The 22,868-nt window shown below is 46.4% G+C and overlaps 1 protein-coding gene across 1 annotated transcript in view; it reads left to right on the forward strand.

Moving 5' to 3' along the window:
- The window catches only part of ccn4b (cellular communication network factor 4b), a 103,318-nt gene that overhangs the window by 70,386 nt on the left and 10,064 nt on the right, over positions 1-22,868 (forward strand). The window contains exons 3-4 of the mRNA XM_041190573.1: positions 8,561-8,818; positions 10,444-10,637. Coding sequence (XP_041046507.1) covers positions 8,561-8,818; positions 10,444-10,637 — 452 coding nt within the window. The remainder of the gene's footprint in view (positions 1-8,560; positions 8,819-10,443; positions 10,638-22,868) is intronic.

Raw genomic sequence — 22,868 nt, forward strand, 5'->3', positions numbered from 1 at the left:
CAATCTAAAGTGCTCACTAGAAAGGCTGTACATGTCAACTATCAATTACTTCTCAACTTTCAGTAAACCTTCAATAAGTGCCACATGAAAGGCTTGCTTCATAGTTTAAGGCAATGGGAATCTCTAGGTAAACTTGCAAATGGATAAAGAATTAATTGAAAGAAAGGAAACAGAATTAGGGGCGCTATTTCGGCTAGGGAACTGCAGTAAGTAGAGTGCCTTGGCGATCTGTGCTGCAGCCGCCACTGTCCCTGCTCTGCACAAGCAACCTGGATTCAAAAACACGTTGGAAGGAAAAATGAGGTGCAGAGTTATTGAGTGGTTTTCAGCTAGCTAGGGAAGAGGCTTAAGGAGACCTGGAAGTAATAGGAGAGCCACAGCAATCAGGAACTGTAAACTGGCTATAACGTACATAGATTACATAGCCTCTGTCAGTGTTATAAATTCTATCTGACCCAACTGGTCTGTGTCAGTATATATGCTCTATTTGAAGCTCCTCCTTCCCCTCTAACCCTATCAACATATCCATCCATCCCTTGCTCCCACATGTGATTATCCATATTCCCATTAAATGCATCCACCTTCAATGCTATTCACCTCATGTGTTAGTGAATTCCAAGTTCTTACCACTCTTTGGATAAGGAATTTTCTTCCGAATTCTTTTTTGGGGATTTAGTCTATTTTATATTCATGACCCCTAGTCTCCCTCATAAGTAGAAATACCTTCTCTGTGTCTTGCCTTCATCATGAAATCTTCCGCTCCAGAGCTGGTTGCATCCTTTGCTGAAACTGCTGACTGCTTCTGGAGTGCAGCTCTGATAGCCCACAGAGGCATCACCAGTAGCATGCCTTCATAAATAATCAATGACTATTGACAGACTATTTAACCATAGAAAGCATCACAATTGAGGTCAATCATGGCCTCACCAATGTCCAGGTGCATACAAATTTTCCAGCTTGGGTCATTGAATAGTAATCAATACCAGGAGCCTGGCCTTATTATTTTCTCCTCCATTGATGAATGTAACATTAAGGCTGTCCGGAGTAAGAAAAGCTATCTTAGTAGTACGACTGTCCTGGGTAAGATTATTTAATTTAGTTTAGATCAATACTTGAACCTAGGACTGGACGAGATTGCATGGAAAAGTTAAAACAAACTATTTATTCCGAAACTGGGCTGGTCAAATTGACTTTCATCTATCTTACTGGTTTTCATTGAACTAACTATGTGATGCGTGACTTCCTTAAGTTTTTTTTACATGATCTTTCAAACCACTAGTCTTGGTGAAGCTCCAGCAGTTTGTTAACAAACCCACGGCAACTACCCTCTAGAAAGACAAGGGCAGCAGATAGATAGGAACACCACCACCTGGGATATCCCCCCCAAGCCATTCACCATCCTGATGTGGAAATATATCACCGTCCCGTCACTGTCGCTGGGTCAAAATCCTGGAACTCCCTTCCTAACAGCACTGTGAGTGTACCTACACCACATGGACTACAGTGGTCCAAGAAGGCAGCTCACCACCACCTTCTTCAGGGCAATTAGGGATGGGCAATAAATGTTGGCCTAGCCAGTGACGCCCACATTCCATGAATGAATAAAAATAATGTGATTACATGCAGCCAAGTTCCAGCATCATGCAGAACTGGCGTGCTCTTAAGCCCAACATTTAAACAACTATCATAGAATCATTAGAATGGTTACAGCAAAGAAGCAGGGCATTCAGCCCAGTGTGTCTGTGCTGGCTCTCTGAAGGCATAATTCACATAGTGCTACTCCCTTGCCTTTCCCTGTAGCCCTCCAAATATTTCCTTTTCAGATAATGACCCAGTTCACTTTTAAAGGCCTCAATTAACCTACCTCCACCACACTCAAGCATTGCATTCTCTATCCTAACCACTGTCTGCTTCACAAAGTTTTTCCTCATGTCTCCGTTGCTTCTTTTTCCAATTACCTTAAATCTATATCCTCTACTTTCGATCCTTCCACCAATGAGAACAGTTTCTCCCTATCTACTCTGTCCAGACCCCTCATGAATTTTAATACCTCTATTCAAAAGTATAGAAAGGATAGTGAGGCAGTCACCTCTCTCAAAAGGCCACCATTGACAAGGAGATCCAACAATGTATCACAGAATCACAGTGCAGAAGAGGCCCTTCGGCCCATCAAGTCTGCACCGACATGTGAGAAACACCTGACCTACCTACCTAATGCCATTTACCAGCACTTGGCCCATAGCCTTGAATGTTATGATGTGCCAAGTGCTCAAATGTATCAGATCAACCTTCTGTTCTCCAAGGAAAACAGTCCCAACTTTTCCAATCTTTCTATGTAATTGAAGGTTCTTATCCCTGAAACCATTCTCACAAATATTTTCTGCACCCTCTCTAACACCTTCACATCCTTCCTAAAGTGTGGCACCCAAAATTGAATGCAATACTCAAATTGTGGCCGAACCAGTGTTTTATACAGGTTTCACTCTGTGGCCCTATCAATAAAGCCTAGAATACTGTATGTGCTCAACCTGTCCTGCCACATCAATGATTTATGCACATTTACACCCCTCTGCTCCTACATCCCTTTTAGAATTGAACTCTTTGTTTTACATTTTTGCTCTGGGTTCTTCCTACCAAAATTAATCACTTCACACTTCTCTGCATTAAATTTTATCTGCCAATTGTCCGCCCATTCCACTAACTTTCTTATGTCCTTTTGAAGTTCTACATATCCTCTTTATGGTTCACAATGCTTCCAAGTTTCATATCATCTGCAAATTTTGAAATTGTGCCTAGTACACCAAGGTCTAGTTTATTAATATGTATCAGGAAGAACAGGGATCCTAACACCAATTCGTGGGGAGCTCCACTATAAACATTCCTTGAGTCCCAAAAAGCAATTCTTCACCACTACTCTGTTTCCTGTCCTCAACCAATTTCGTATCCATGTTGCTACCGTCCCTTTTATTCCATAAGTTATAACTTTGGTCACAAATCTGCTGTGTGGCACTTTATTGAATGCCTTTTGGAAGTCCATGTTGTCATCGTTGGCTGTCCTTCAATTCAAGAATGACATCTGCTCAGGGTCATAAGTTTGTGTCTTGGGGCTTCATGTGACCGAACAGGCTGATTCTCAACCCACGGATCTTTGGGCACGTGGTGCAGCATGTCTCATTGGGATTCGGAATGCAGGATTTGCTCCCTTTTTTCTCCTCTGCTACCACTCTGCCTCATCATTAAGATGTTGTGACTCAAAGTGTGATGCAGCTTGATGGACAAGTTGTCTCCATTTCGAATGAATGGTAGCAAGCTCCTCTCATTCATTTATGTTAATGCTGCCATCCTTCAAGAAGAACTTCAGAGTGCTTTTGAAGTGTTTTCTTTGTCCTCCCTTGGAACGTTCACTATTTGCGAATTGAGAAAGCAGGACCTGATGGGGGAGATGCTTTTTGGACATCCAGACACACTGTCCAGTCCATCAAAGTTGATTTCCAAAAGTTTTGCCTGAATGCTTATGGAGCTGGCCTCAAGAAAGACACAATCTTTGAATCCGGAGGATGCAGTGAGGGCATTGCTGATGGAATTTCTCCGATAGAATTTTTCAAATTTCTAGTGTCCTTATGTGTCACTGATACACAGTCCGGGTCTCACTGCAATACAGGACTGTGATGACAACAACTGTTTTTTAGAATAGGACACTTGTTGACTTGTGGAGGTCTTTGTTGTCAAATATTTAGTTGCTTGTAAAAGGCTAAGCTGGTGCAGCTGATCCGGTGTTGGATCTCTTCGTCAATGGTGGCCTTTTGAGAGAGGTGACTGCCGAGATATGAGAAGCGCTCAACATATTCCAGAAACTCTCCTTCAACATCTATGGGAGGTGGAATATTTGGCTGACCAGGTGTGTGTTAATCATGAGTTTTGTTTTGACAACATTCAAGGACAGGCCAAGTTTCTTGTATGCAGAACTGAAGAGATTGAGAATGGTTTGCAAATCTGGTGCAGAATGGGCAATGGCACTACAGTCATCTGCAGACTGTAGATCATGTATATCAATGGTGGTCAGTTTTGTTTTGGCACAGAGGTGGCTGAGGTTATAGACTTTTTCATCTAGACGTTATTTAATACTGACACCCCAGCTATTGATCTTTGATTGAGGTGAATAGCCACTGTCAGGTAGGTTGTAAATAGTACAGGAATATTGCACAAGCTTTCATGAACCCAGTCCAGATTTTGAAGGTGCCTGTTTCAAGACAGTTGCATCATGAAGCAATTGTAGGGTTGTGATGAGGGTTTTTGGACATTCAAATCCACAAAACCTCGCAATTTACTGAGTCAAACGATTTAGTCGGGTTTTGAAAGCAATGAAGAGTTCCTGGTGTTGTTCTTAACCTTTTTCTTGGATTGTCTGGCAACAAAGACCATGTTGGAGGTTCCTCTGGAAAGTCTTTATTTTATATTCGTTCATAGGATGTGGGCTTCGCTGGCTAGGCCAGCATTTATTGCCAATCCTTAATTGCCCTTGCGAAGGTGGTGGTGAGCTGCTTTCTTGAACCGCTGCTTTCCATGTGGTGTAGGAACACCCAAAGTGCTGTTAGGAAGGGAGTTCCAGGATTTTGACCCAGTGACAGTGAAGGAACGGCGATATAGTTATAAGTCAGGATGGAGAGTGGCTTGGAGGGGAGCTTGCAGGCAGTGGTGTTCACATGTACCTGCTGCCTTTGTCTTTCTAGGTTGTAGAGGTCGTCGGTTTGAAGGTACTATGGAAAGAGCCTTAGTGAGTTCCTGAAGTGCACCTTGTAGATGGTACACACTGCTGCCACTGTGCGATGGTGGTGGAGGTAGTGAATGTTGAAGGTGGTGGATGGGGTGCCAGTCAAGCTGGCTGTTTTGTCCTGTGTGGTGTCAAGCCTCTTGAATGTTGTTGGGGCTGCACTCATGCAGGCAAGTGGAGAGTATTCCATCACACTCCTGACTTGTGCCTTGCAGATGGTGGATAGCCTTTGGGGAGTCAGGAGATGAGTTATTCTCCACATAATTCCAATCCTCTGACCAGTCCTTGTAGACATAGTATTTATATGGCTGGTCCAGTTCAGTTTCTGGTCAATGGTAACCCTTAGGACTTTGATAGTGACGCAGTGATGGTAGTGCCATGGAATGTCATGAGGAGATGGTTAGATTCTCTCTTGTTGGATATGGTCATTACTTAGCACTTGTATGGTGTGAATGTTACTTGCCACTTACCAGCCCAAACCTGGATGTTATCCATGCCTTGCTACATTTGGACTTGGACTGCCTCAGTATCTGAGAAGTGGTGAATGGTGCTGAACATTGTGCAAACATCCCCACGTCTGACCTCATGATGGGGGGACGGTCATTGAGAAACAGCTGAAGATAGTTGGTCCTGGGACACTACCCTGAGGAACTTCTGCTATGATGTTCTTGGACTGAGATGACCTCCAACAACCACAGCTATCTTCCTTTGAGCTAGGTGTGACTCTAACTAGTGAAGAGTTTTCCCCCTGATTCCCATTGACTCCAGTTTTGCTAGGGCTCCATCACTTTGCTGTGTCTGAAGCCACACTATGTCTCTGGGACAATTTCTGCACAGGAAGGAGGCATTTCAGGACAATGTGTATCAGGATTTTCCATGCTATTTATAAGAGGAAAATACCTTGATACCGGGAGATAATTACAATTGTCACATTCCTGATAATGAAGGAGAGGGAGTTCCTCTTCCTCCCAAATCCATAGGGATGAGTGCATAACGTCTTGATGTGTGCAAAAGCCTACCAACTTTGAAGACCCCAGCTGGAATACCAGCAGAACCACAGACTTTGTTGCTTTTCATCTGTTTGCATATTGCAGTTCTCCCATTAATGCTGGTTCATCCATGCATTCTACCACAGGCTACTGGGTGATAGCCTAGTAGAGAGTATCAGCTACCACTGTACATTCATGTGTGACGAGTTTTAAAAAATGTTCTTTCCAGCATTGATGGAATTATCATCTTTGAGAAGACAAACACCAACTTGTGAGCAAAGGAATTTTGTCCATTTGACCTTGGTCTATAGATGGCCCTGGTGTCTTCAAGCCACCAAGTCCATGTACACCACATCGACAGCATTACCTTCATCAACCTTCTCTATTACTTCCTCAAAAAATTCAAGCAAGTTGATTAAACATGTAGATAAAAACAAAAAAACTGCGGATGCTGGAAATCCAAAACAAAAACAGAATTACCTGGAAAAACTCAGCAGGTCTGGCAGCATCGGCGGAGAAGAAAACTTTTCTTCTCCGCCGATGCTGCCAGACCTGCTGAGTTTTTCCAGGTAATTCTGTTTTTGTTTTTGATTAAACATGTTTTGCCTTTAACAAATCCATGCTGACATTCTTTAATTAACCTGCATATGCCCAAGTGACTATTAATTTTGTCCTGAATTATCATTTCGAAAAATTTTCCCACCACTGAAGTTAAACTGACTGGCCTGTAGTTGCTGGACTTATCTTGACACCATTTTTTGATCAAGGATATGATATTTGTAATTCTCCAGTCCTCTGGCACCAGTCCTGTTTCTAAGAAAGATTGGAATATTTTGTCAGGTGCCTCCACAATTCCCATTCTCACTTCTCTCAGTATCCTTGGATGCACCCACCCAGGCCTGGTGTTTTATCAACTTTAAATACAACCAATACCACATCCTCATCATTTTTAAACCCTTCAACTGTCTGAATTACCTCTTCTTTTGCCATGACTTGGGCAGCATTTTCCTTGGTAAAGACAGATGCAAAGTAATCATTTAATATTTCCACTATTCCCCGTGCCTCAATGATTAAATCGCATTTTTGGTCCCTACTTGGCCCCGTGATGCCTCTTACCACCCTTTTCCTATTTATATGCCTATAGAAAACTTTTGGATTCCCTTTTCATGTTAGCTGCCAGTTTCTTCTCATACTTTGCTTCTCTTATTTGCTTTTTCAATTCCTCTCTGAACCTCCTTTATTCGGCCTGCTTCTCAATTGTATTATCCAGCTCACATCTGTCATAAGCAAATTTGCTCTGCTTCATCTTAGTCTCTATCTCTTTCGCCAGCCAGGGGACCCTGTGCTTGTTTGTCCTACCTTTCCCCTTTGTGGAAATAAACCTTCACTGTGCCCAAATTATCTCTACTTTAAAGGCAGCCCATTCTTCAGTTACAGTTTTATAGATATATAGTACCTTTAATCATATAAAACCTTATAAGGCATCCATTGACCATGATGCTATTGGAATGTCATAAAAGTCCAATGGTTCATTAATTTGCTTTAGTTCCCTTTATCTGCCCTGACCTATAAGTGACTTCAGACCCACACTAAGGTGTTTGAATTTTAACTGCCCTCTCAAATGCCTAGCAAACTACTCAGTTGTATCAAAGCACAACAACCAAAGGAGGATTACCCCCACCTCAGGGCATTTAGGAATGTGCAACGAATGTCAGTCTTACCCACATCCTAAGAATGAAAAAAGGGAAGTACTGTATCTGAAAACATATCAGCGATCACCCGTGGCCCAGTGTTAGCCAAATTAAATTGTGACCCTAATACCTCTCTCCTACACACCTGGGGACACGTAGTTCCATATACAAAGGAATGGACATGGTGACAGAGAGCCGTGATCACAGAATCACAGAATCACAGTGCAGAAGAGGCCCTTCAGCCCATCAAGTCTGCACCGACATGTGATAGCAGCTCCTTTCTCCTATTGCTTTGAACTGTGAGGCTTCTCCCAAAGGTGCAACAATAACAGGTGCACACATTGTATTGGGGTAGAAATGTGACTCTTCTCACCTCATTTTCCTGTTAGAATGCTGTTAGGCCCCAATTTGTAGGGTCTCTGAAGAAACTGAAGGGATTTGTGCCCTCTGTCTCCCCTCAGATTGGAGAACCTAAGAGATGCAGGGTCAGTAAGGTAAAGAGCCTAAAGGAGTAAATGGACCTTTTTCCAACAGGGACCTATTTGGTCCTCATGGCTGGGGCCCTCTCATGTCTGCTCTTTGCTAAACCCCTTAAAAAGGCTACCATTCTACTCCCTAGGTGGACCTGGACCAAAGGGACATTAAGGCCTGTGCAAATGACCTGAATTTGCAAATGCTTGTGGGTCCAGGCCAGGTCAGATGCCTTCACCTTCCGGTACAATGTGCCTGACTAAAGCTTCAGTGCAGGGGAGGGAAGGAAATATCAGGCATCTTGTGATTTTTAGCTGTGTTTGTTCTGGCAATCTGAAAGGGTTACAGTACAACCTGTAGAGCAAGTAAGAATAATAGGTGTTCGAGTAATATTGGATCTTCATTGGCTGTAAAGCGCTATATAAATGCAAATCTTTCTATGTTTAAACAGGTAACAGTGCCATCCTCTGGAGGAAATAAGAATAGCAGGAATTATCATTGTTACCATCAATTTGAATGGCCTGTTGAGACTATCATGACAAATTAAATAGATGAATTGTTTTTTTTTGTTAAAAATTAGGCAATATGCGAGCTTATTTCACAAGTTTGGAATTAATCTTTCATTTTATTACTCTTAGATATGGTTGGAGTAGGGTGTGAGCTCAATGGAGTCATGTATAGTAATGGCCAAAGCTTTCAACCCAACTGCAAGTACAAATGTACATGTGTAAATGGTGCTATTGGCTGCATCCCTGTGTGCAGACAATCACGACCTCCACTTGTCTGGTGTCAGAATCCCAAACGTATTAAAATGCCAGGAAAATGCTGTGAGCGGTGGATCTGTGATGAATCGAAGAAGCTAAGGAAGACTGCTCCTCGTCATGTGTCCATGTCAGGTACGAGAACTCGAGCATAAAGAGGAATACTCATGTTCTAGTTCTGTGGAGCTTTCTGGAGATCTTTGCAAATTGAGGCCTGTAAAGATGGAAGTAGGTTCAATAATAAATTTCAAAAGAGAATTGGATAAATACTTGAAAGATTTGCAGGGCTGTAGGGGAGTGTGACTAATCTCTTTCAAAGACCCGGCACAGACACAAAGCATTGAATGGCCCCCTTCTATGCTGTGTCATTCTACAATTCATTTGCTCCACCTCCCCTCCATTTTTCTGTTTCCCCTAAAGGCACTACTGCTTGCTGGAGTGAGTTCAAAGCAGACTCCAGTACTTTGTGCAAGTGACATTTGTGAACTATGGTAGTGTTTCTCAGCAGGTGAATTGACAGTAGGGCTGGGTGCAGGGGTGCGAAATCACAGCCAGTTTGAACATGGATGCAGCAGGCACCACTCATGTACATGTATCACCAATGGCAAGTGGGAATCCTGGGCTATTCTCCCGTGTCTGCCAGGGACTCTGAAGCCAGTATTGCCACCAGTTGTCCATCCTAACTGAGATCAGCTAACTCAGCAGACCAGACACAAGCTTGGGACCTCCCTAGCCTGTGTGCCTCAGTTTTATATTCCAGAGGAGTACAACCACTGCAAAACTGGAGTTATTTTTGACATAATTAATGTCAGTGATATATGCCTAGGTGTGGAATAGATTACCCACAAAACTAACTAATTCTAGGTCTTTTGATGTCTGTAAAAAAAGATCTGGATCAATACTTGTCAGAAAAAAGATTTAAGGGTGGTAGATATGATAATATAGCCATTTGCTTTAAGTCAGTATGGAAAGAGAGTGTGGACATATTGCATAAAGTGGGCAATCAATAATTGATTTTGTCATAAAGTGGACTGTGAAAGGAGCATATCCAAATGCCCATTACTCAATCTAAGCTGCCTTCTGTTGCCTCTGCCCCTTTGAAACCCAATTGACCACTTTGCCTTCCAGAAAGACTGACACTTAAATATTTGTCCATATATTTCTAAGATGTGCACATCTCATTATTAAATTTGGCATCTTCTCCCTTTAGTAACATTGACTTAAAACGTAAGTCTCTAGACCTTCTACTAGTGGCCTGCTCTCTGTTTGTCATCAACATTCCTTGTCGGCCTGACTTACGAGAATACTACGCATTTTTCTTTGTGGTTCAAAAGGGAATTGGATAAGTACTTAAAGGGGAAAAGATTTGCAGGGCAATGGGGAAAGGCAAAGGAGGGGCACTAATTGGATAGCTCTTGGATGTCTCTAATCGTTCAAAGATCCAGCACAGGTACGATAGGCCAAATTGCCTGCTCCTGTGCTGTATGATTTGATTATTCCATCATCATTTGGTTTTGAATTATTTCAAAACCACCAGTAGATGCAGCTGAAAATTGTCACAAGATTGGCCTAGATTTCAGCAGGCATGTTACCATCAAGGAAGTGTTATGCTTTCTGTCACCATTTGTTTTGCAACGTAAACCTGATTAATGTCTTGTTGCTATATTTTTGATGACTTAGGAAGCAGAGAACAGAAATAGTTTTTGCAGGCTTGGCATCAGAATGATACTAATTCTCTTCTCAATTCTACCTGCTCTCAGCTTATACAGGTGAATCGGAAGTGTGGCGCCGAAACTGCTTAGTACAAACTACACCTTGGAGCACTTGCTCACAATCTTGTGGAATGGGAATATCAACAAGGATTTCAAATGAAAATGACCAGTGCAAACTGACGAAAGAAAGACGCCTTTGCTATTTACGGCCCTGCGATATTGACATTACGAAGCATATCAAGGTAACATTTTCTTATTTTATTTCATTAAATCCTTACTCCCAGGGCCCTCCAAGTGACCCTCTGGATAAAGAAAATATGGTTCAGAGCCACTTAGTCCTTTCTCAGTTACAGAAGCTGATTTAGGAACCCATCTTCACACAGGAATAATCAGGCAGGGTTCCTGCTCAATTGCTGCCCATTGATTCTCGCTAGAATCAGAGTCAACTCTGATATTTTCCCTATTCCCTCTGCATGGTCAAACACTTTGTCAGTACTTACAGCCCCAGTTTAGACCATAAGACCATAAGACCATAAGACGTAGGAGTAGAAGTAGGCCATTCGACCCATTGAGTCTGCTCCGCCATTTAATGAGATCATGGCTGATCTGATAATCCTCAACTCCACTTTCCTGTCTTTTCCCCATAACCCTTAATTCCCTTACTGATTAAAAATCTGCCTATCTCAGTCTTGAATATACTTAACGGCCCAGCCTCTACAGCCCTCTGTGGCAAAGAATTCCACAGATTCACTAACCTCTGAAAAAAGAAATTCCTCCTCATCTCTGTTTTAAATGGGCGCCTCCTTACTCTGAGGTTATGCCCTCTGGTCCTAGACTCTCCCACAAAGGGAAACAACCTCTCAGCATCGACCCTGTCAAGCCCCCTAAGAATCTTATATGTTTCAATAAGGTCACCTCTCATTCTTCTAAACTCCAATGAGTACAGGCCCAACCTACACAACCTCTCCTCATAAGAAAATCCCCCCATCCCCGGGATCAACCTAGTGAACCTTCTCTGGACTGCATCCAATGCCAGTATATCTTTCCTTCGATAAGGGGACCAAAACTGTTCATAGTATTCTAGGTGTGGTCTAACTAGTGCCTTGTATAGTTTTAGCAAGACTTCCCTATTTTTATACTCCATTCCCTTTGAAAAAGGTTAACATTCCATTTGCCTTCCCTATTACCTGCTAAACATATATGCTAGCTTTTTGAGATTCATGCGCGAGGACCCCCAAATTCCTGTGTGCTGCAGCTTTCTTCAGTCTTTCTCCATTTAATTAATATTCAGCTCCTCTATTCTTCCTGCCAAAATACATAACCTCACATTTTCCCACATTATATTCCATCTACCACATTTTTGACCACTCACTTAACCTGTCTACATCCCTCTGTAGACTCCTGGGTCATCCTCACCACTTGTCTCTCACCTATTTTTGTGTCATCCACAAACTTGGCAATAGTACATTCACTTCCCTCATCCAAGTCATTAATGTATATTGTAAATAATTGTGACCCCAGCTCTGATCCCTGTGGCACTCCATTAGTTACAAGTTGTCATCATGAAAATGCACCCACCACCCATCCGCCCATATCCCAACTCTCTGTCTTCTATTAGTTAGCCAGTCCTCTATCCATGCTAATATACTAACCCCAACACCATGGCTCTTATCTTATTAAGTAGCCTTATGTATGGTACCTTATCAAATGCCTTTTGGAAATACAAATATATTACATCGACTAGTTCCCCTTTATCTATAAAAACAAAAAAACTGCGGATGCTGGAAATCCAAAACAAAAACAGAATTACCTGGAAAAACTCAGCAGGTCTGGCAGCATCGGCGGAGAAGAAAAGAGTTGACGTTTCGAGTCCTCATGACCCTTCGACAGAACTTGAGTTCGAGTCCAGGAAAGAGCTGAAATATAAGCTGGTTTAAGGTGTGTGTGTGGGGGGCGGAGAGATAGAGAGACAGAGAGGTGGAGGGGGTTGGTGTGGTTGTAGCGACAAACAAGCAGTGATAGAAGCAGATCATCAAAAGATGTCAACAACAATAGTACAATAGAACACATAGGTGTTAAAGTTAAAGTTGGTGATATTATCTAAACGAATGTGCTAATTAAGAATGGATGGTAGGGCACTCAAGGTATAGCTCTAGTGGGTTTTTTTTTAATTTTATATAATGGAAATAGGTGGGAAAAGGAAAATCTTTATAATTTATTGGGAAAAAAAAGAAGGGGGAAACAGAAAGGGGGTGGGGATGGGGGAGGGGACTCACGACCTAAAGTTGTTGAATTCAATATTCAGTCCGGAAGGCTGTAAAGTCCCTAGTCGGAAGATGAGGTGTTGTTCCTCCAGTTTGCGTTGGGCTTCACTGGAACAATGCAGCAAGCCAAGGACAGACATGTGGGCAAGAGAGCAGGGTGGAGTGTTAAAATGGCAAGCGACAGGGAGGTTTGGGTCATTCTTGCGGACAGACCGCAGGTGTTCTGCAAAGCGGTCGCCCAGTTTACGTTTGGTCTCTCCAATGTAGAGGAGACCACATTGGGAGCAACGAATGCAGTAGACTAAGTTGGGGGAAATGCAAGTGAAATGCTGCTTCACTTGAAAGGAGTGTTTGGGTCCTTGGACGGTGAGGAGAGAGGAAGTGAAGGGGCAGGTGTTGCATCTTTTGCGTGGGCAAGGGGTTGTGCCATACGAGGGGGTTGAGGAGTAGGGGGTGATGGAGGAGTGGACCAGGGTGTCCCGGAGGGAGCGATCCCTACGGAATGCCGATAAGGGGGGTGAAGGGAAGATGTGTTTGGTAGTGGCATCATGCTGGAGTTGGCGGAAATGGCGGAGGATGATCCTTTGAATGCGGAGGCTGGTGGGGTGATAAGTGAGGACAAGGGGGACCCTATCATGTTTCTGGGAGGGAGGAGAAGGAGTGAGGGCGGATGCGCGGGAGATGGGCCGGACACGGTTGAGGGCCCTGTCAACGACCGTGGGTGGAAAACCTCGGTTAAGGAAGAAGGAGGACATGTCAGAGGAACTGTTTTTGAATGTAGCATCATCGGAACAGATGCGACGGAGGCGAAGGAACTGAGAGAATGGGATGGAGTCCTTACAGGAAGTGGGGTGTGAGGAGCTGTAGTCGAGATAGCTGTGGGTGTCGGTGGGTTTGTAATGGATATTGGTGGACAGTCTATCACCAGAGATTGAGACAGAGAGGTCAAGGAAGGGAAGGGAAGTGTCAGAGATGGACCACGTGAAAATGATGGAGGGGTGGAGATTGGAAGCAAAATTAATAAATTTTTCCAAGTCCTGACGAGAGCATGAAGCAGCACCAAAGTAATCATCGATGTACCGGAGAAAGAGTTGTGGAAGGGGGCCGGAGTAGGACTGCAACAAGGAATGTTCCACATACCCCATAAAGAGACAGGCATAGCTGGGGCCCATGCGGGTACCCATAGCCACACCTTTTATTTGGAGGAAGTGAGAGGAGTTGAAGGAGAAATTGTTCAGCGTGAGAACAAGTTCAGCCAGACGGAGGAGAGTAGTGGTGGATGGGGATTGTTCGGGCCTCTGTTCGAGGAAGAAGCTAAGGGCCCTCAGACCATCCTGGTGGGGGATGGAGGTGTAGAGGGATTGGACGTCCATGGTGAAGAGGAAGCGGTAGGGGCCAGGGAACTGGAAATTGTTGATGTGACGTAAGGTGTCAGAGGAATCACGGATGTAGGTGGGAAGGGACTGGACAAGGGGAGAGAGAAGGGAGTCAAGATAACGAGAAATGAGTTCTGTGGGGCAGGAGCAAGCTGAGACGATCGGTCTACCGGGGCAGTTCTGTTTGTGGATTTTGGGTAGGAGATAGAAGCGGGCCGTCCGAGGTTGGGCAACTATCAGGTTGGAAGCTGTGGGAGGGAGATCCCCAGAGGAGATGAGGTCAGTGACAGTCCTGGAAACAGTGGCTTGATGTTCAGTGGTGGGGTCATGGTCCAGGGAGAGGTAGGAGGAAGTGTCTGCGAGTTGACGCTCAGCCTCCGCGTGGTAGAGGTCAGTGCGCCAGACAACAACAGCACCACCCTTGTCAGCGGGTTTGATGACAATGTCAGGGTTGGACCTGAGAGAATGGAGTGCAGTAAGTTCAGAGAGAGACAGGTTAGAATGGGTGAGAGGAGCAGAGAAATTGAGACGACTAATGTCGCGCCGACAGTTCTCAATGAAAAGATCGAGAGAAGGTAAGAATCCAGAGGGAGGGGTCCAGGTGGAGGGAGAATATTGAAGATGGGTAAAAGGATCCGTTGAACTGGGAGAGGACTCCTGCCCAAAGAAGTGAGCCCGGAGACGAAGACGGCGGAAGAAGAGTTCAGTATCATGCCGAGCCCGAAATTCATTGAGGTGAGGGCGTAAGGGTATGAAACTAAGTCCTTTGCTGAGCACTGAACGTTCAGCATCGGAGAGGGGAAGGTCAGGGGGTATAGTGAATACACGGCTGGGGCCGGGATTGGAAGATGGGGTGGGGACGGAGGGACAGGCCGGGGTGGAGGGTCCTAGATGGGTGTTGGTGTCGATGAGTTGTTGTAGCTTGCGTTCCTTAGCACTTGAGAGAAACAGAAAAAGTTTCTTGTTGAGGCGTCGGATGAGCCGAAGAATAAAATGAAACTGGGGGCACGCGCAGCTTTGAAAAAGGGTACGGCGGTGCTGCTGGAGGGAGAGGTCGAGTGTGTTCATATGGCGGCGCATGGCACTGAGAGTGGATTTCAGAATGTGACGGGAACAGCAGTCCGAGAAACGTTTTATGTCCCGGAGATACCTGTAATCCTGGGTGGGTTCGAAACATGAGGGGTGGAATTTCAGTTGAAATCCATGTGGGGTAAGTCGGAGACGGAGACAGTCACTGAGAAAGGAGATATGGCTGTGAAAGCGGGTTTTAGTAAACACCTTGTCAAACACTAGGAGAGAAATGGAAAGCAATGAAGGTGAACAAGGCAACAGAGAAATCCGGAAATCTTGTCGCAGAGAGGAACAGAACTTCTTCAAGGAGGTAGGCATTTCTTGAAGAGCAGTGGCAGTCAATTAAACACAGAGATAAAAACAAAAAAACTGCGGATGCTGGAAATCCAAAACAAAAACAGAATTACCTGGAAAAACTCAGCAGGTCTGGCAGCATCGGCGGAGAAGAAAAGAGTTGACGTTTCGAGTCCTCATGACCCTTCGACAGAACTTGAGTTCGAGTCCAGGAAAGAGCTGAAATATAAGCTGGTTTAAGGTGTGTGTGTGGGGGGCGGAGAGATAGAGAGACAGAGAGGTGGAGGGGGTTGGTGTGGTTGTAGCGACAAACAAGCAGTGATAGAAGCAGATCATCAAAAGATGTCAACAACAATAGTACAATAGAACACATAGGTGTTAAAGTTAAAGTTGGTGATATTATCTAAACGAATGTGCTAATTAAGAATGGATGGTAGGGCACTCAAGGTATAGCTCTAGTGGGTTTTTTTTTTATTTTATATAATGGAAATAGGTGGGAAAAGGAAAATCTTTATAATTTATTGGGAAAAAAAAGAAGGGGGAAACAGAAAGGGGGTGGGGATGGGGGAGGGGACTCACGACCTAAAGTTGTTGAATTCAATATTCAGTCCGGAAGGCTGTAAAGTCCCTAGTCGGAAGATGAGGTGTTGTTCCTCCAGTTTGCGTTGGGCTTCACTGGAACAATGCAGCAAGCCAAGGACAGACATGTGGGCAAGAGAGCAGGGTGGAGTGTTAAAATGGCAAGCGACAGGGAGGTTTGGGTCATTCTTGCGGACAGACCGCAGGTGTTCTGCAAAGCGGTCGCCCAGTTTACGTTTGGTCTCTCCAATGTAGAGGAGACCACATTGGGAGCAACGAATGCAGTAGACTAAGTTGGGGGAAATGCAAGTGAAATGCTGCTTCACTTGAAAGGAGTGTTTGGGTCCTTGGACGGTGAGGAGAGAGGAAGTGAAGGGGCAGGTGTTGCATCTTTTGCGTGGGCAAGGGGTTGTGCCATACGAGGGGGTTGAGGAGTAGGGGGTGATGGAGGAGTGGACCAGGGTGTCCCGGAGGGAGCGATCCCTACGGAATGCCGATAAGGGGGGTGAAGGGAAGATGTGTTTGGTAGTGGCATCATGCTGGAGTTGGCGGAAATGGCGGAGGATGATCCTTTGAATGCGGAGGCTGGTGGGGTGATAAGTGAGGACAAGGGGGACCCTATCATGTTTCTGGGAGGGAGGAGAAGGAGTGAGGGCGGATGCGCGGGAGATGGGCCGGACACGGTTGAGGGCCCTGTCAACGACCGTGGGTCGTAAAACGTTTCTCGGACTGCTGTTCCCGTCACATTCTGAAATCCACTCTCAGTGCCATGCGCCGCCATATGAACACACTCGACCTCTCCCTCCAGCAGCACCGCCGTACCCTTTTTCAAAGCTGCGCGTGCCCCCAGTTTCATTTTATTCTTCGGCTCATCCGACGCCTCAACAAGAAACTTTTTCTGTTTCTCTCAAGTGCTAAGGAACGCAAGCTACAACAACTCATCGACACCAACACCCATCTAGGACCCTCCACCCCGGCCTGTCCCTCCGTCCCCACCCCATCTTCCAATCCCGGCCCCAGCCGTGTATTCACTATACCCCCTGACCTTCCCCTCTCCGATGCTGAACGTTCAGTGCTCAGCAAAGGACTTAGTTTCATACCCTTACGCCCTCACCTCAATGAATTTCGGGCTCGGCATGATACTGAACTCTTCTTCCGCCGTCTTCGTCTCCGGGCTCACTTCTTTGGGCAGGAGTCCTCTCCCAGTTCAACGGATCCTTTTACCCATCTTCAATATTCTCCCTCCACCTGGACCCCTCCCTCTGGATTCTTACCTTCTCTCGATCTTTTCATTGAGAACTGTCGGCGCGACATTAGTCGTCTCAATTTCTCTGCTCCTCTCACCCATTCTAACCTGTCTCTCTCTGAACTTACTGCACTCCATTCTCTCAGGTCCAACCCTGACATTGTCATCAAACCCGCTGACAAGGGTGGTGCTGTTGTTGTCTGGCGCACTGACCTCTACCACGCGGAGGCTGAGCGTCAACTCGCAGACACTTCCTCCTACCTCTCCCTGGACCATGACCCCACCACTGAACATCAAGCCACTGTTTCCAGGACTGTCACTGACCTCATCTCCTCTGGGGATCTCCCTCCCACAGCTTCCAACCTGATAGTTGCCCAACCTCGGACGGCCCGCTTCTATCTCCTACCCAAAATCCACAAACAGAACTGCCCCGGTAGACCGATCGTCTCAGCTTGCTCCTGCCCCACAGAACTCATTTCTCGTTATCTTGACTCCCTTCTCTCTCCCCTTGTCCAGTCCCTTCCCACCTACATCCGTGATTCCTCTGACACCTTACGTCACATCAACAATTTCCAGTTCCCTGGCCCCTACCGCTTCCTCTTCACCATGGACGTCCAATCCCTCTACACCTCCATCCCCCACCAGGATGGTCTGAGGGCCCTTAGCTTCTTCCTCGAACAGAGGCCCGAACAATCCCCATCCACCACTACTCTCCTCCGTCTGGCTGAACTTGTTCTCACGCTGAACAATTTCTCCTTCAACTCCTCTCACTTCCTCCAAATAAAAGGTGTGGCTATGGGTACCCGCATGGGCCCCAGCTATGCCTGTCTCTTTATGGGGTATGTGGAACATTCCTTGTTGCAGTCCTACTCCGGCCCCCTTCCACAACTCTTTCTCCGGTACATCGATGATTACTTTGGTGCTGCTTCATGCTCTCGTCAGGACTTGGAAAAATTTATTAATTTTGCTTCCAATCTCCACCCCTCCATCATTTTCACGTGGTCCATCTCTGACACTTCCCTTCCCTTCCTTGACCTCTCTGTCTCAATCTCTGGTGATAGACTGTCCACCAATATCCATTACAAACCCACCGACACCCACAGCTATCTCGACTACAGCTCCTCACACCCCACTTCCTGTAAGGACTCCATCCCATTCTCTCAGTTCCTTCGCCTCCGTCGCATCTGTTCCGATGATGCTACATTCAAAAACAGTTCCTCTGACATGTCCTCCTTCTTCCTTAACCGAGGTTTTCCACCCACGGTCGTTGACAGGGCCCTCAACCGTGTCCGGCCCATCTCCCGCGCATCCGCCCTCACTCCTTCTCCTCCCTCCCAGAAACATGATAGGGTCCCCCTTGTCCTCACTTATCACCCCACCAGCCTCCGCATTCAAAGGATCATCCTCCGCCATTTCCGCCAACTCCAGCATGATGCCACTACCAAACACATCTTCCCTTCACCCCCCTTATCGGCATTCCGTAGGGATCGCTCCCTCCGGGACACCCTGGTCCACTCCTCCATCACCCCCTACTCCTCAACCCCCTCGTATGGCACAACCCCTTGCCCACGCAAAAGATGCAACACCTGCCCCTTCACTTCCTCTCTCCTCACCGTCCAAGGACCCAAACACTCCTTTCAAGTGAAGCAGCATTTCACTTGCATTTCCCCCAACTTAGTCTACTGCATTCGTTGCTCCCAATGTGGTCTCCTCTACATTGGAGAGACCAAACGTAAACTGGGCGACCGCTTTGCAGAACACCTGCGGTCTGTCCGCAAGAATGACCCAAACCTCCCTGTCGCTTGCCATTTTAACACTCCACCCTGCTCTCTTGCCCACATGTCTGTCCTTGGCTTGCTGCATTGTTCCAGTGAAGCCCAACGCAAACTGGAGGAACAACACCTCATCTTCCGACTAGGGACTTTACAGCCTTCCGGACTGAATATTGAATTCAACAACTTTAGGTCGTGAGTCCCCTCCCCCATCCCCACCCCCTTTCTGTTTCCCCCTTCTTTTTTTTCCCAATAAATTATAAAGATTTTCCTTTTCCCACCTATTTCCATTATATAAAATAAAAAAAAAAACCCACTAGAGCTATACCTTGAGTGCCCTACCATCCATTCTTAATTAGCACATTCGTTTAGATAATATCACCAACTTTAACTTTAACACCTATGTGTTCTATTGTACTATTGTTGTTGACATCTTTTGATGATCTGCTTCTATCACTGCTTGTTTGTCGCTACAACCACACCAACCCCCTCCACCTCTCTGTCTCTCTATCTCTCCACCCCCCACACACACACCTTAAACCAGCTTATATTTCAGCTCTTTCCTGGACTCGAACTCAAGTTCTGTCGAAGGGTCATGAGGACTCGAAACGTCAACTCTTTTCTTCTCCGCCGATGCTGCCAGACCTGCTGAGTTTTTCCAGGTAATTCTGTTTTTGTTCCCCTTTATCTATCCTGCTTATTACCTCCTCAAAGAATTCTAATAAATTTGTTAGGCATGATTTTCGCTTCATGAAGCCATGCTGACTCTGTTTGATTATATTATATAATTCCAAATGCTCTGCTAAATAATCCTTTATAATAGACCCCAACATTTTCCCAATGCCAGATGTTAAGCTACTGGCCTATAGTTACCTACTTTTTGTCTCCCTCCCTTTTTGAATAAGAGCATTACTTGGCAGTTTTCCAATCCTCTGGGACTTTTCCAGAATCTAAAACTTCTTGGAAGGTTACTACCAATGCATCCACTATCTCTGCAGCTATTTCCTTTTATATCCTCAGATGCAACCTATCAGGTCCAGGTGACTTATCAGCCTTCAGCCCTATTAGTTTCGCCAATACTTTGCAATGAAGAATAGCCACCTGGGCTAGATATTAGAGGTCTTGCAGTAGCAGCAGAGCAATAACTCAAGAGGGGACAATATCTTCAGCAAAGGAGGGGAAAAATGGGGTGAATATTGGGGGAAGGTGAACACCTATTCCTTTCCTGATGGTGTCTATAGCGGAGAGATGGGGCAAAAGAAATACTCAGATGAGCTAATATCATCAAAACACTGCAATTCCTCAATCTAAAATAAGTCATTTTGATGAACAAGATCAATGCTTACTAACCATGCTCAGATGTAGAATTTGGGGCCTGGATTTTCCCTACTAAGGTGGGCAGTTCAAGTCAGGAAATTTCCCGACTCACTGGATCCGCCTTTCAGTAGAAAGGCCCCTGAATGGCATGACCTTCATTCCCAGATGGGTGAGGAGAGTGGGCAGGTATAGGATTGAGGTGGGTCCATCGCTCCCAGAAGCAGAGGGTAGGCAACCATGGGGGCAGGCCAATAAAAAGGCCCACTTCAGTACTCAGAAACTTCATAATGAGGCTTGACTGAGTCCAGACTCATAAATGGATTATCTGAGTGGGAGTTTATTTGGATAGCTGAAGGGAACTGTTGACTTTGCTTGATTGAATTCGCCATGTGATTATAATCGTTTTTTTTTCTGTGATCTATTTTATCAATTTCCCAATGTTTATTTGAACAAGATTAAGAAGTGTTTGAAGTTGCTGTTATTGATACTTAAAGGGTCCGTTTGACTGACACTTTTATAGGTTTGTAGAAACAGCAGTGTTTTTACACACAAGGGGGAGAATTTTCCCCATGTTATGCGGGAGTGGGAGCAGGCGCAGGCGGGTACGGACCCGATCACCGCTCGCGATCGGGTCCGCGCCACCATTTTATGTGGGTGGGCCAATTAAGTCCTGCCCAGCGTAGTTCAAGACTCCCGTATATCGTGGGAGTGGACGGGCGGCAGCGGGCGCATTCAGACCACGGGTCCAATGGCGACCCAGCAGTCTGTTTAAATGAAGGCCTGGCGGCCTTGGAAAGGCTGCTCACAATGGCTGGGAGAAGAGCACATCAGAGGGGCAATGTGCCTGATGCAAGTCCAGAGGGTAGGCCATCGGGGCAGGCCAGGCCAGAGGGTAGGCCATCGGGGCAGGCCAGGCCGGAGGGTAGACCAGCAGGCAGGCCAGGCCAGAGGGTAGACCAGCGGGCAGGCCAGGCCAGAGGGTAGGCCATTGGGGCAGGCCAGGCCAGAGGGTAGGCCATTGGGGCAGGCCAGGCCGGAGGGTAGACCAGCGGGCAGGCCAGGCCAGAGGGTAGACCAGCGGGCAGGCCAGGCCAGAGGGTAGGGTATTGGGGCAGGCCAGGCCAGAGGGTAGGCCATCGGGGCAGGTCAGGTCGGAGGGTAGGCCAGCGGTGCAGTGTGCCCCTCGTTTTCCGACAAGTGCCTAGCTACCCTCCTGGAAGAGGTGGCAGCGTGGCGGGAGGTCCTTCTTCTGAGGGACGGAGGTGCGGAGGCCTCCCCACCTGAACAAACGTGCATGGGAGGAGGTGGGAGACTGTGAGCTCCCATGATGTGGTGCGGCGCACATGGCTCCAGTGCTGCAAAAGATTCAATGACCTCCTGCGCTCGGGAAGGGTGAGTAACATGTTGCCTCAAGTCACTTAATGCAGCCATCACCCTTTCCCCCCAACCCCCATCCCAGCAACTCTGAGTGCTGTAACGGCATTGAATCCCTCAGGGAATGGATCCCTCGCTGGGTGTGCCAGCAGATATTGCCCATGCCCAGTTCACCCTAACAGTTCTGCATCCGCAGCATGTGTGACACTGACACCCAGAGTATAGAATGTGAGTGAAACTCAAGGATCTGCACCTAGACAAAGTGCTGGAACTGTGAAGCATGTCAAAGTCAGGGTGCTAACATGCTGGGAGGGGAGCTTCCAGGTGGCGGGGCACCAATCTATCTGCTGGTCTTTGTGCTCCACATGCCTGTCCCTCCTTGCTTAGCAATGTTACACCTTGTGATGCCACACGTGATGGAGGCAGCATTTGGGCAATGTGGGTGGGGGTAGGGGGTGCTGGGGTCAGCCCTAGCTTGTTTGGCTGAGTGTGCGGCAGCTGCAGGGTAATGAAGAACTGTAGTCCTGCAATGTTCCACTCTGGTTGGGTTGGCAGGAATATAATGGGAATTCAGCTGCAGGCTGGGCTAATCAACGCTCCTCTCTCCTTTTCAGGAAAAGACTGCGCACAATGCGCCGGAATGAATGCAGACTGGCAGAGCACAAGCCCAGTTGGCCATCCTAATGGCTTTCAAGCAGCAGGCCGTGGATTTGGAGAGGCGCCATGCCCCCAGGTCCACCGGTGGCAGTGAGGCTGGGGTGCCACGCGGAGGTATGTTTGGCAAGCGGTCAGGTCACCATGTGTGTCCCAAGAGCCATTGCACTGCTGAATGTTCAGTGATTGAAGTTAGCAACATGGGTTGACCATTGATTATTGAAGGATGAGCGCATAATGATTCGGGGGACCAGCATGCAAGCTGACATTGTCTGCACTATAACTAATCAAATGTCCTTGTTCTTCCTTTCAGCATCACCGGAGCAGGGCAGGGAGGAGGAGGCAGAGGGGCCACCACTCACACCTGAAGCCCCAGAGCAAATCCACTCAACAGCGTCATACCATCTCTGCCAGGCAGGCACCAGCACAGATACTAGCACCTCTGTGCAAATTAGATATTCGGCTTCACACTTGCTTGAGGTGCGGGCAGAGACAAAGAGTGCCCAGGGCACTGGAAGACTGCTGG

This window comes from Carcharodon carcharias, chromosome 6, assembly GCF_017639515.1.
Source record: "Carcharodon carcharias isolate sCarCar2 chromosome 6, sCarCar2.pri, whole genome shotgun sequence".
Taxonomy (NCBI): domain Eukaryota; kingdom Metazoa; phylum Chordata; class Chondrichthyes; order Lamniformes; family Lamnidae; genus Carcharodon; species Carcharodon carcharias.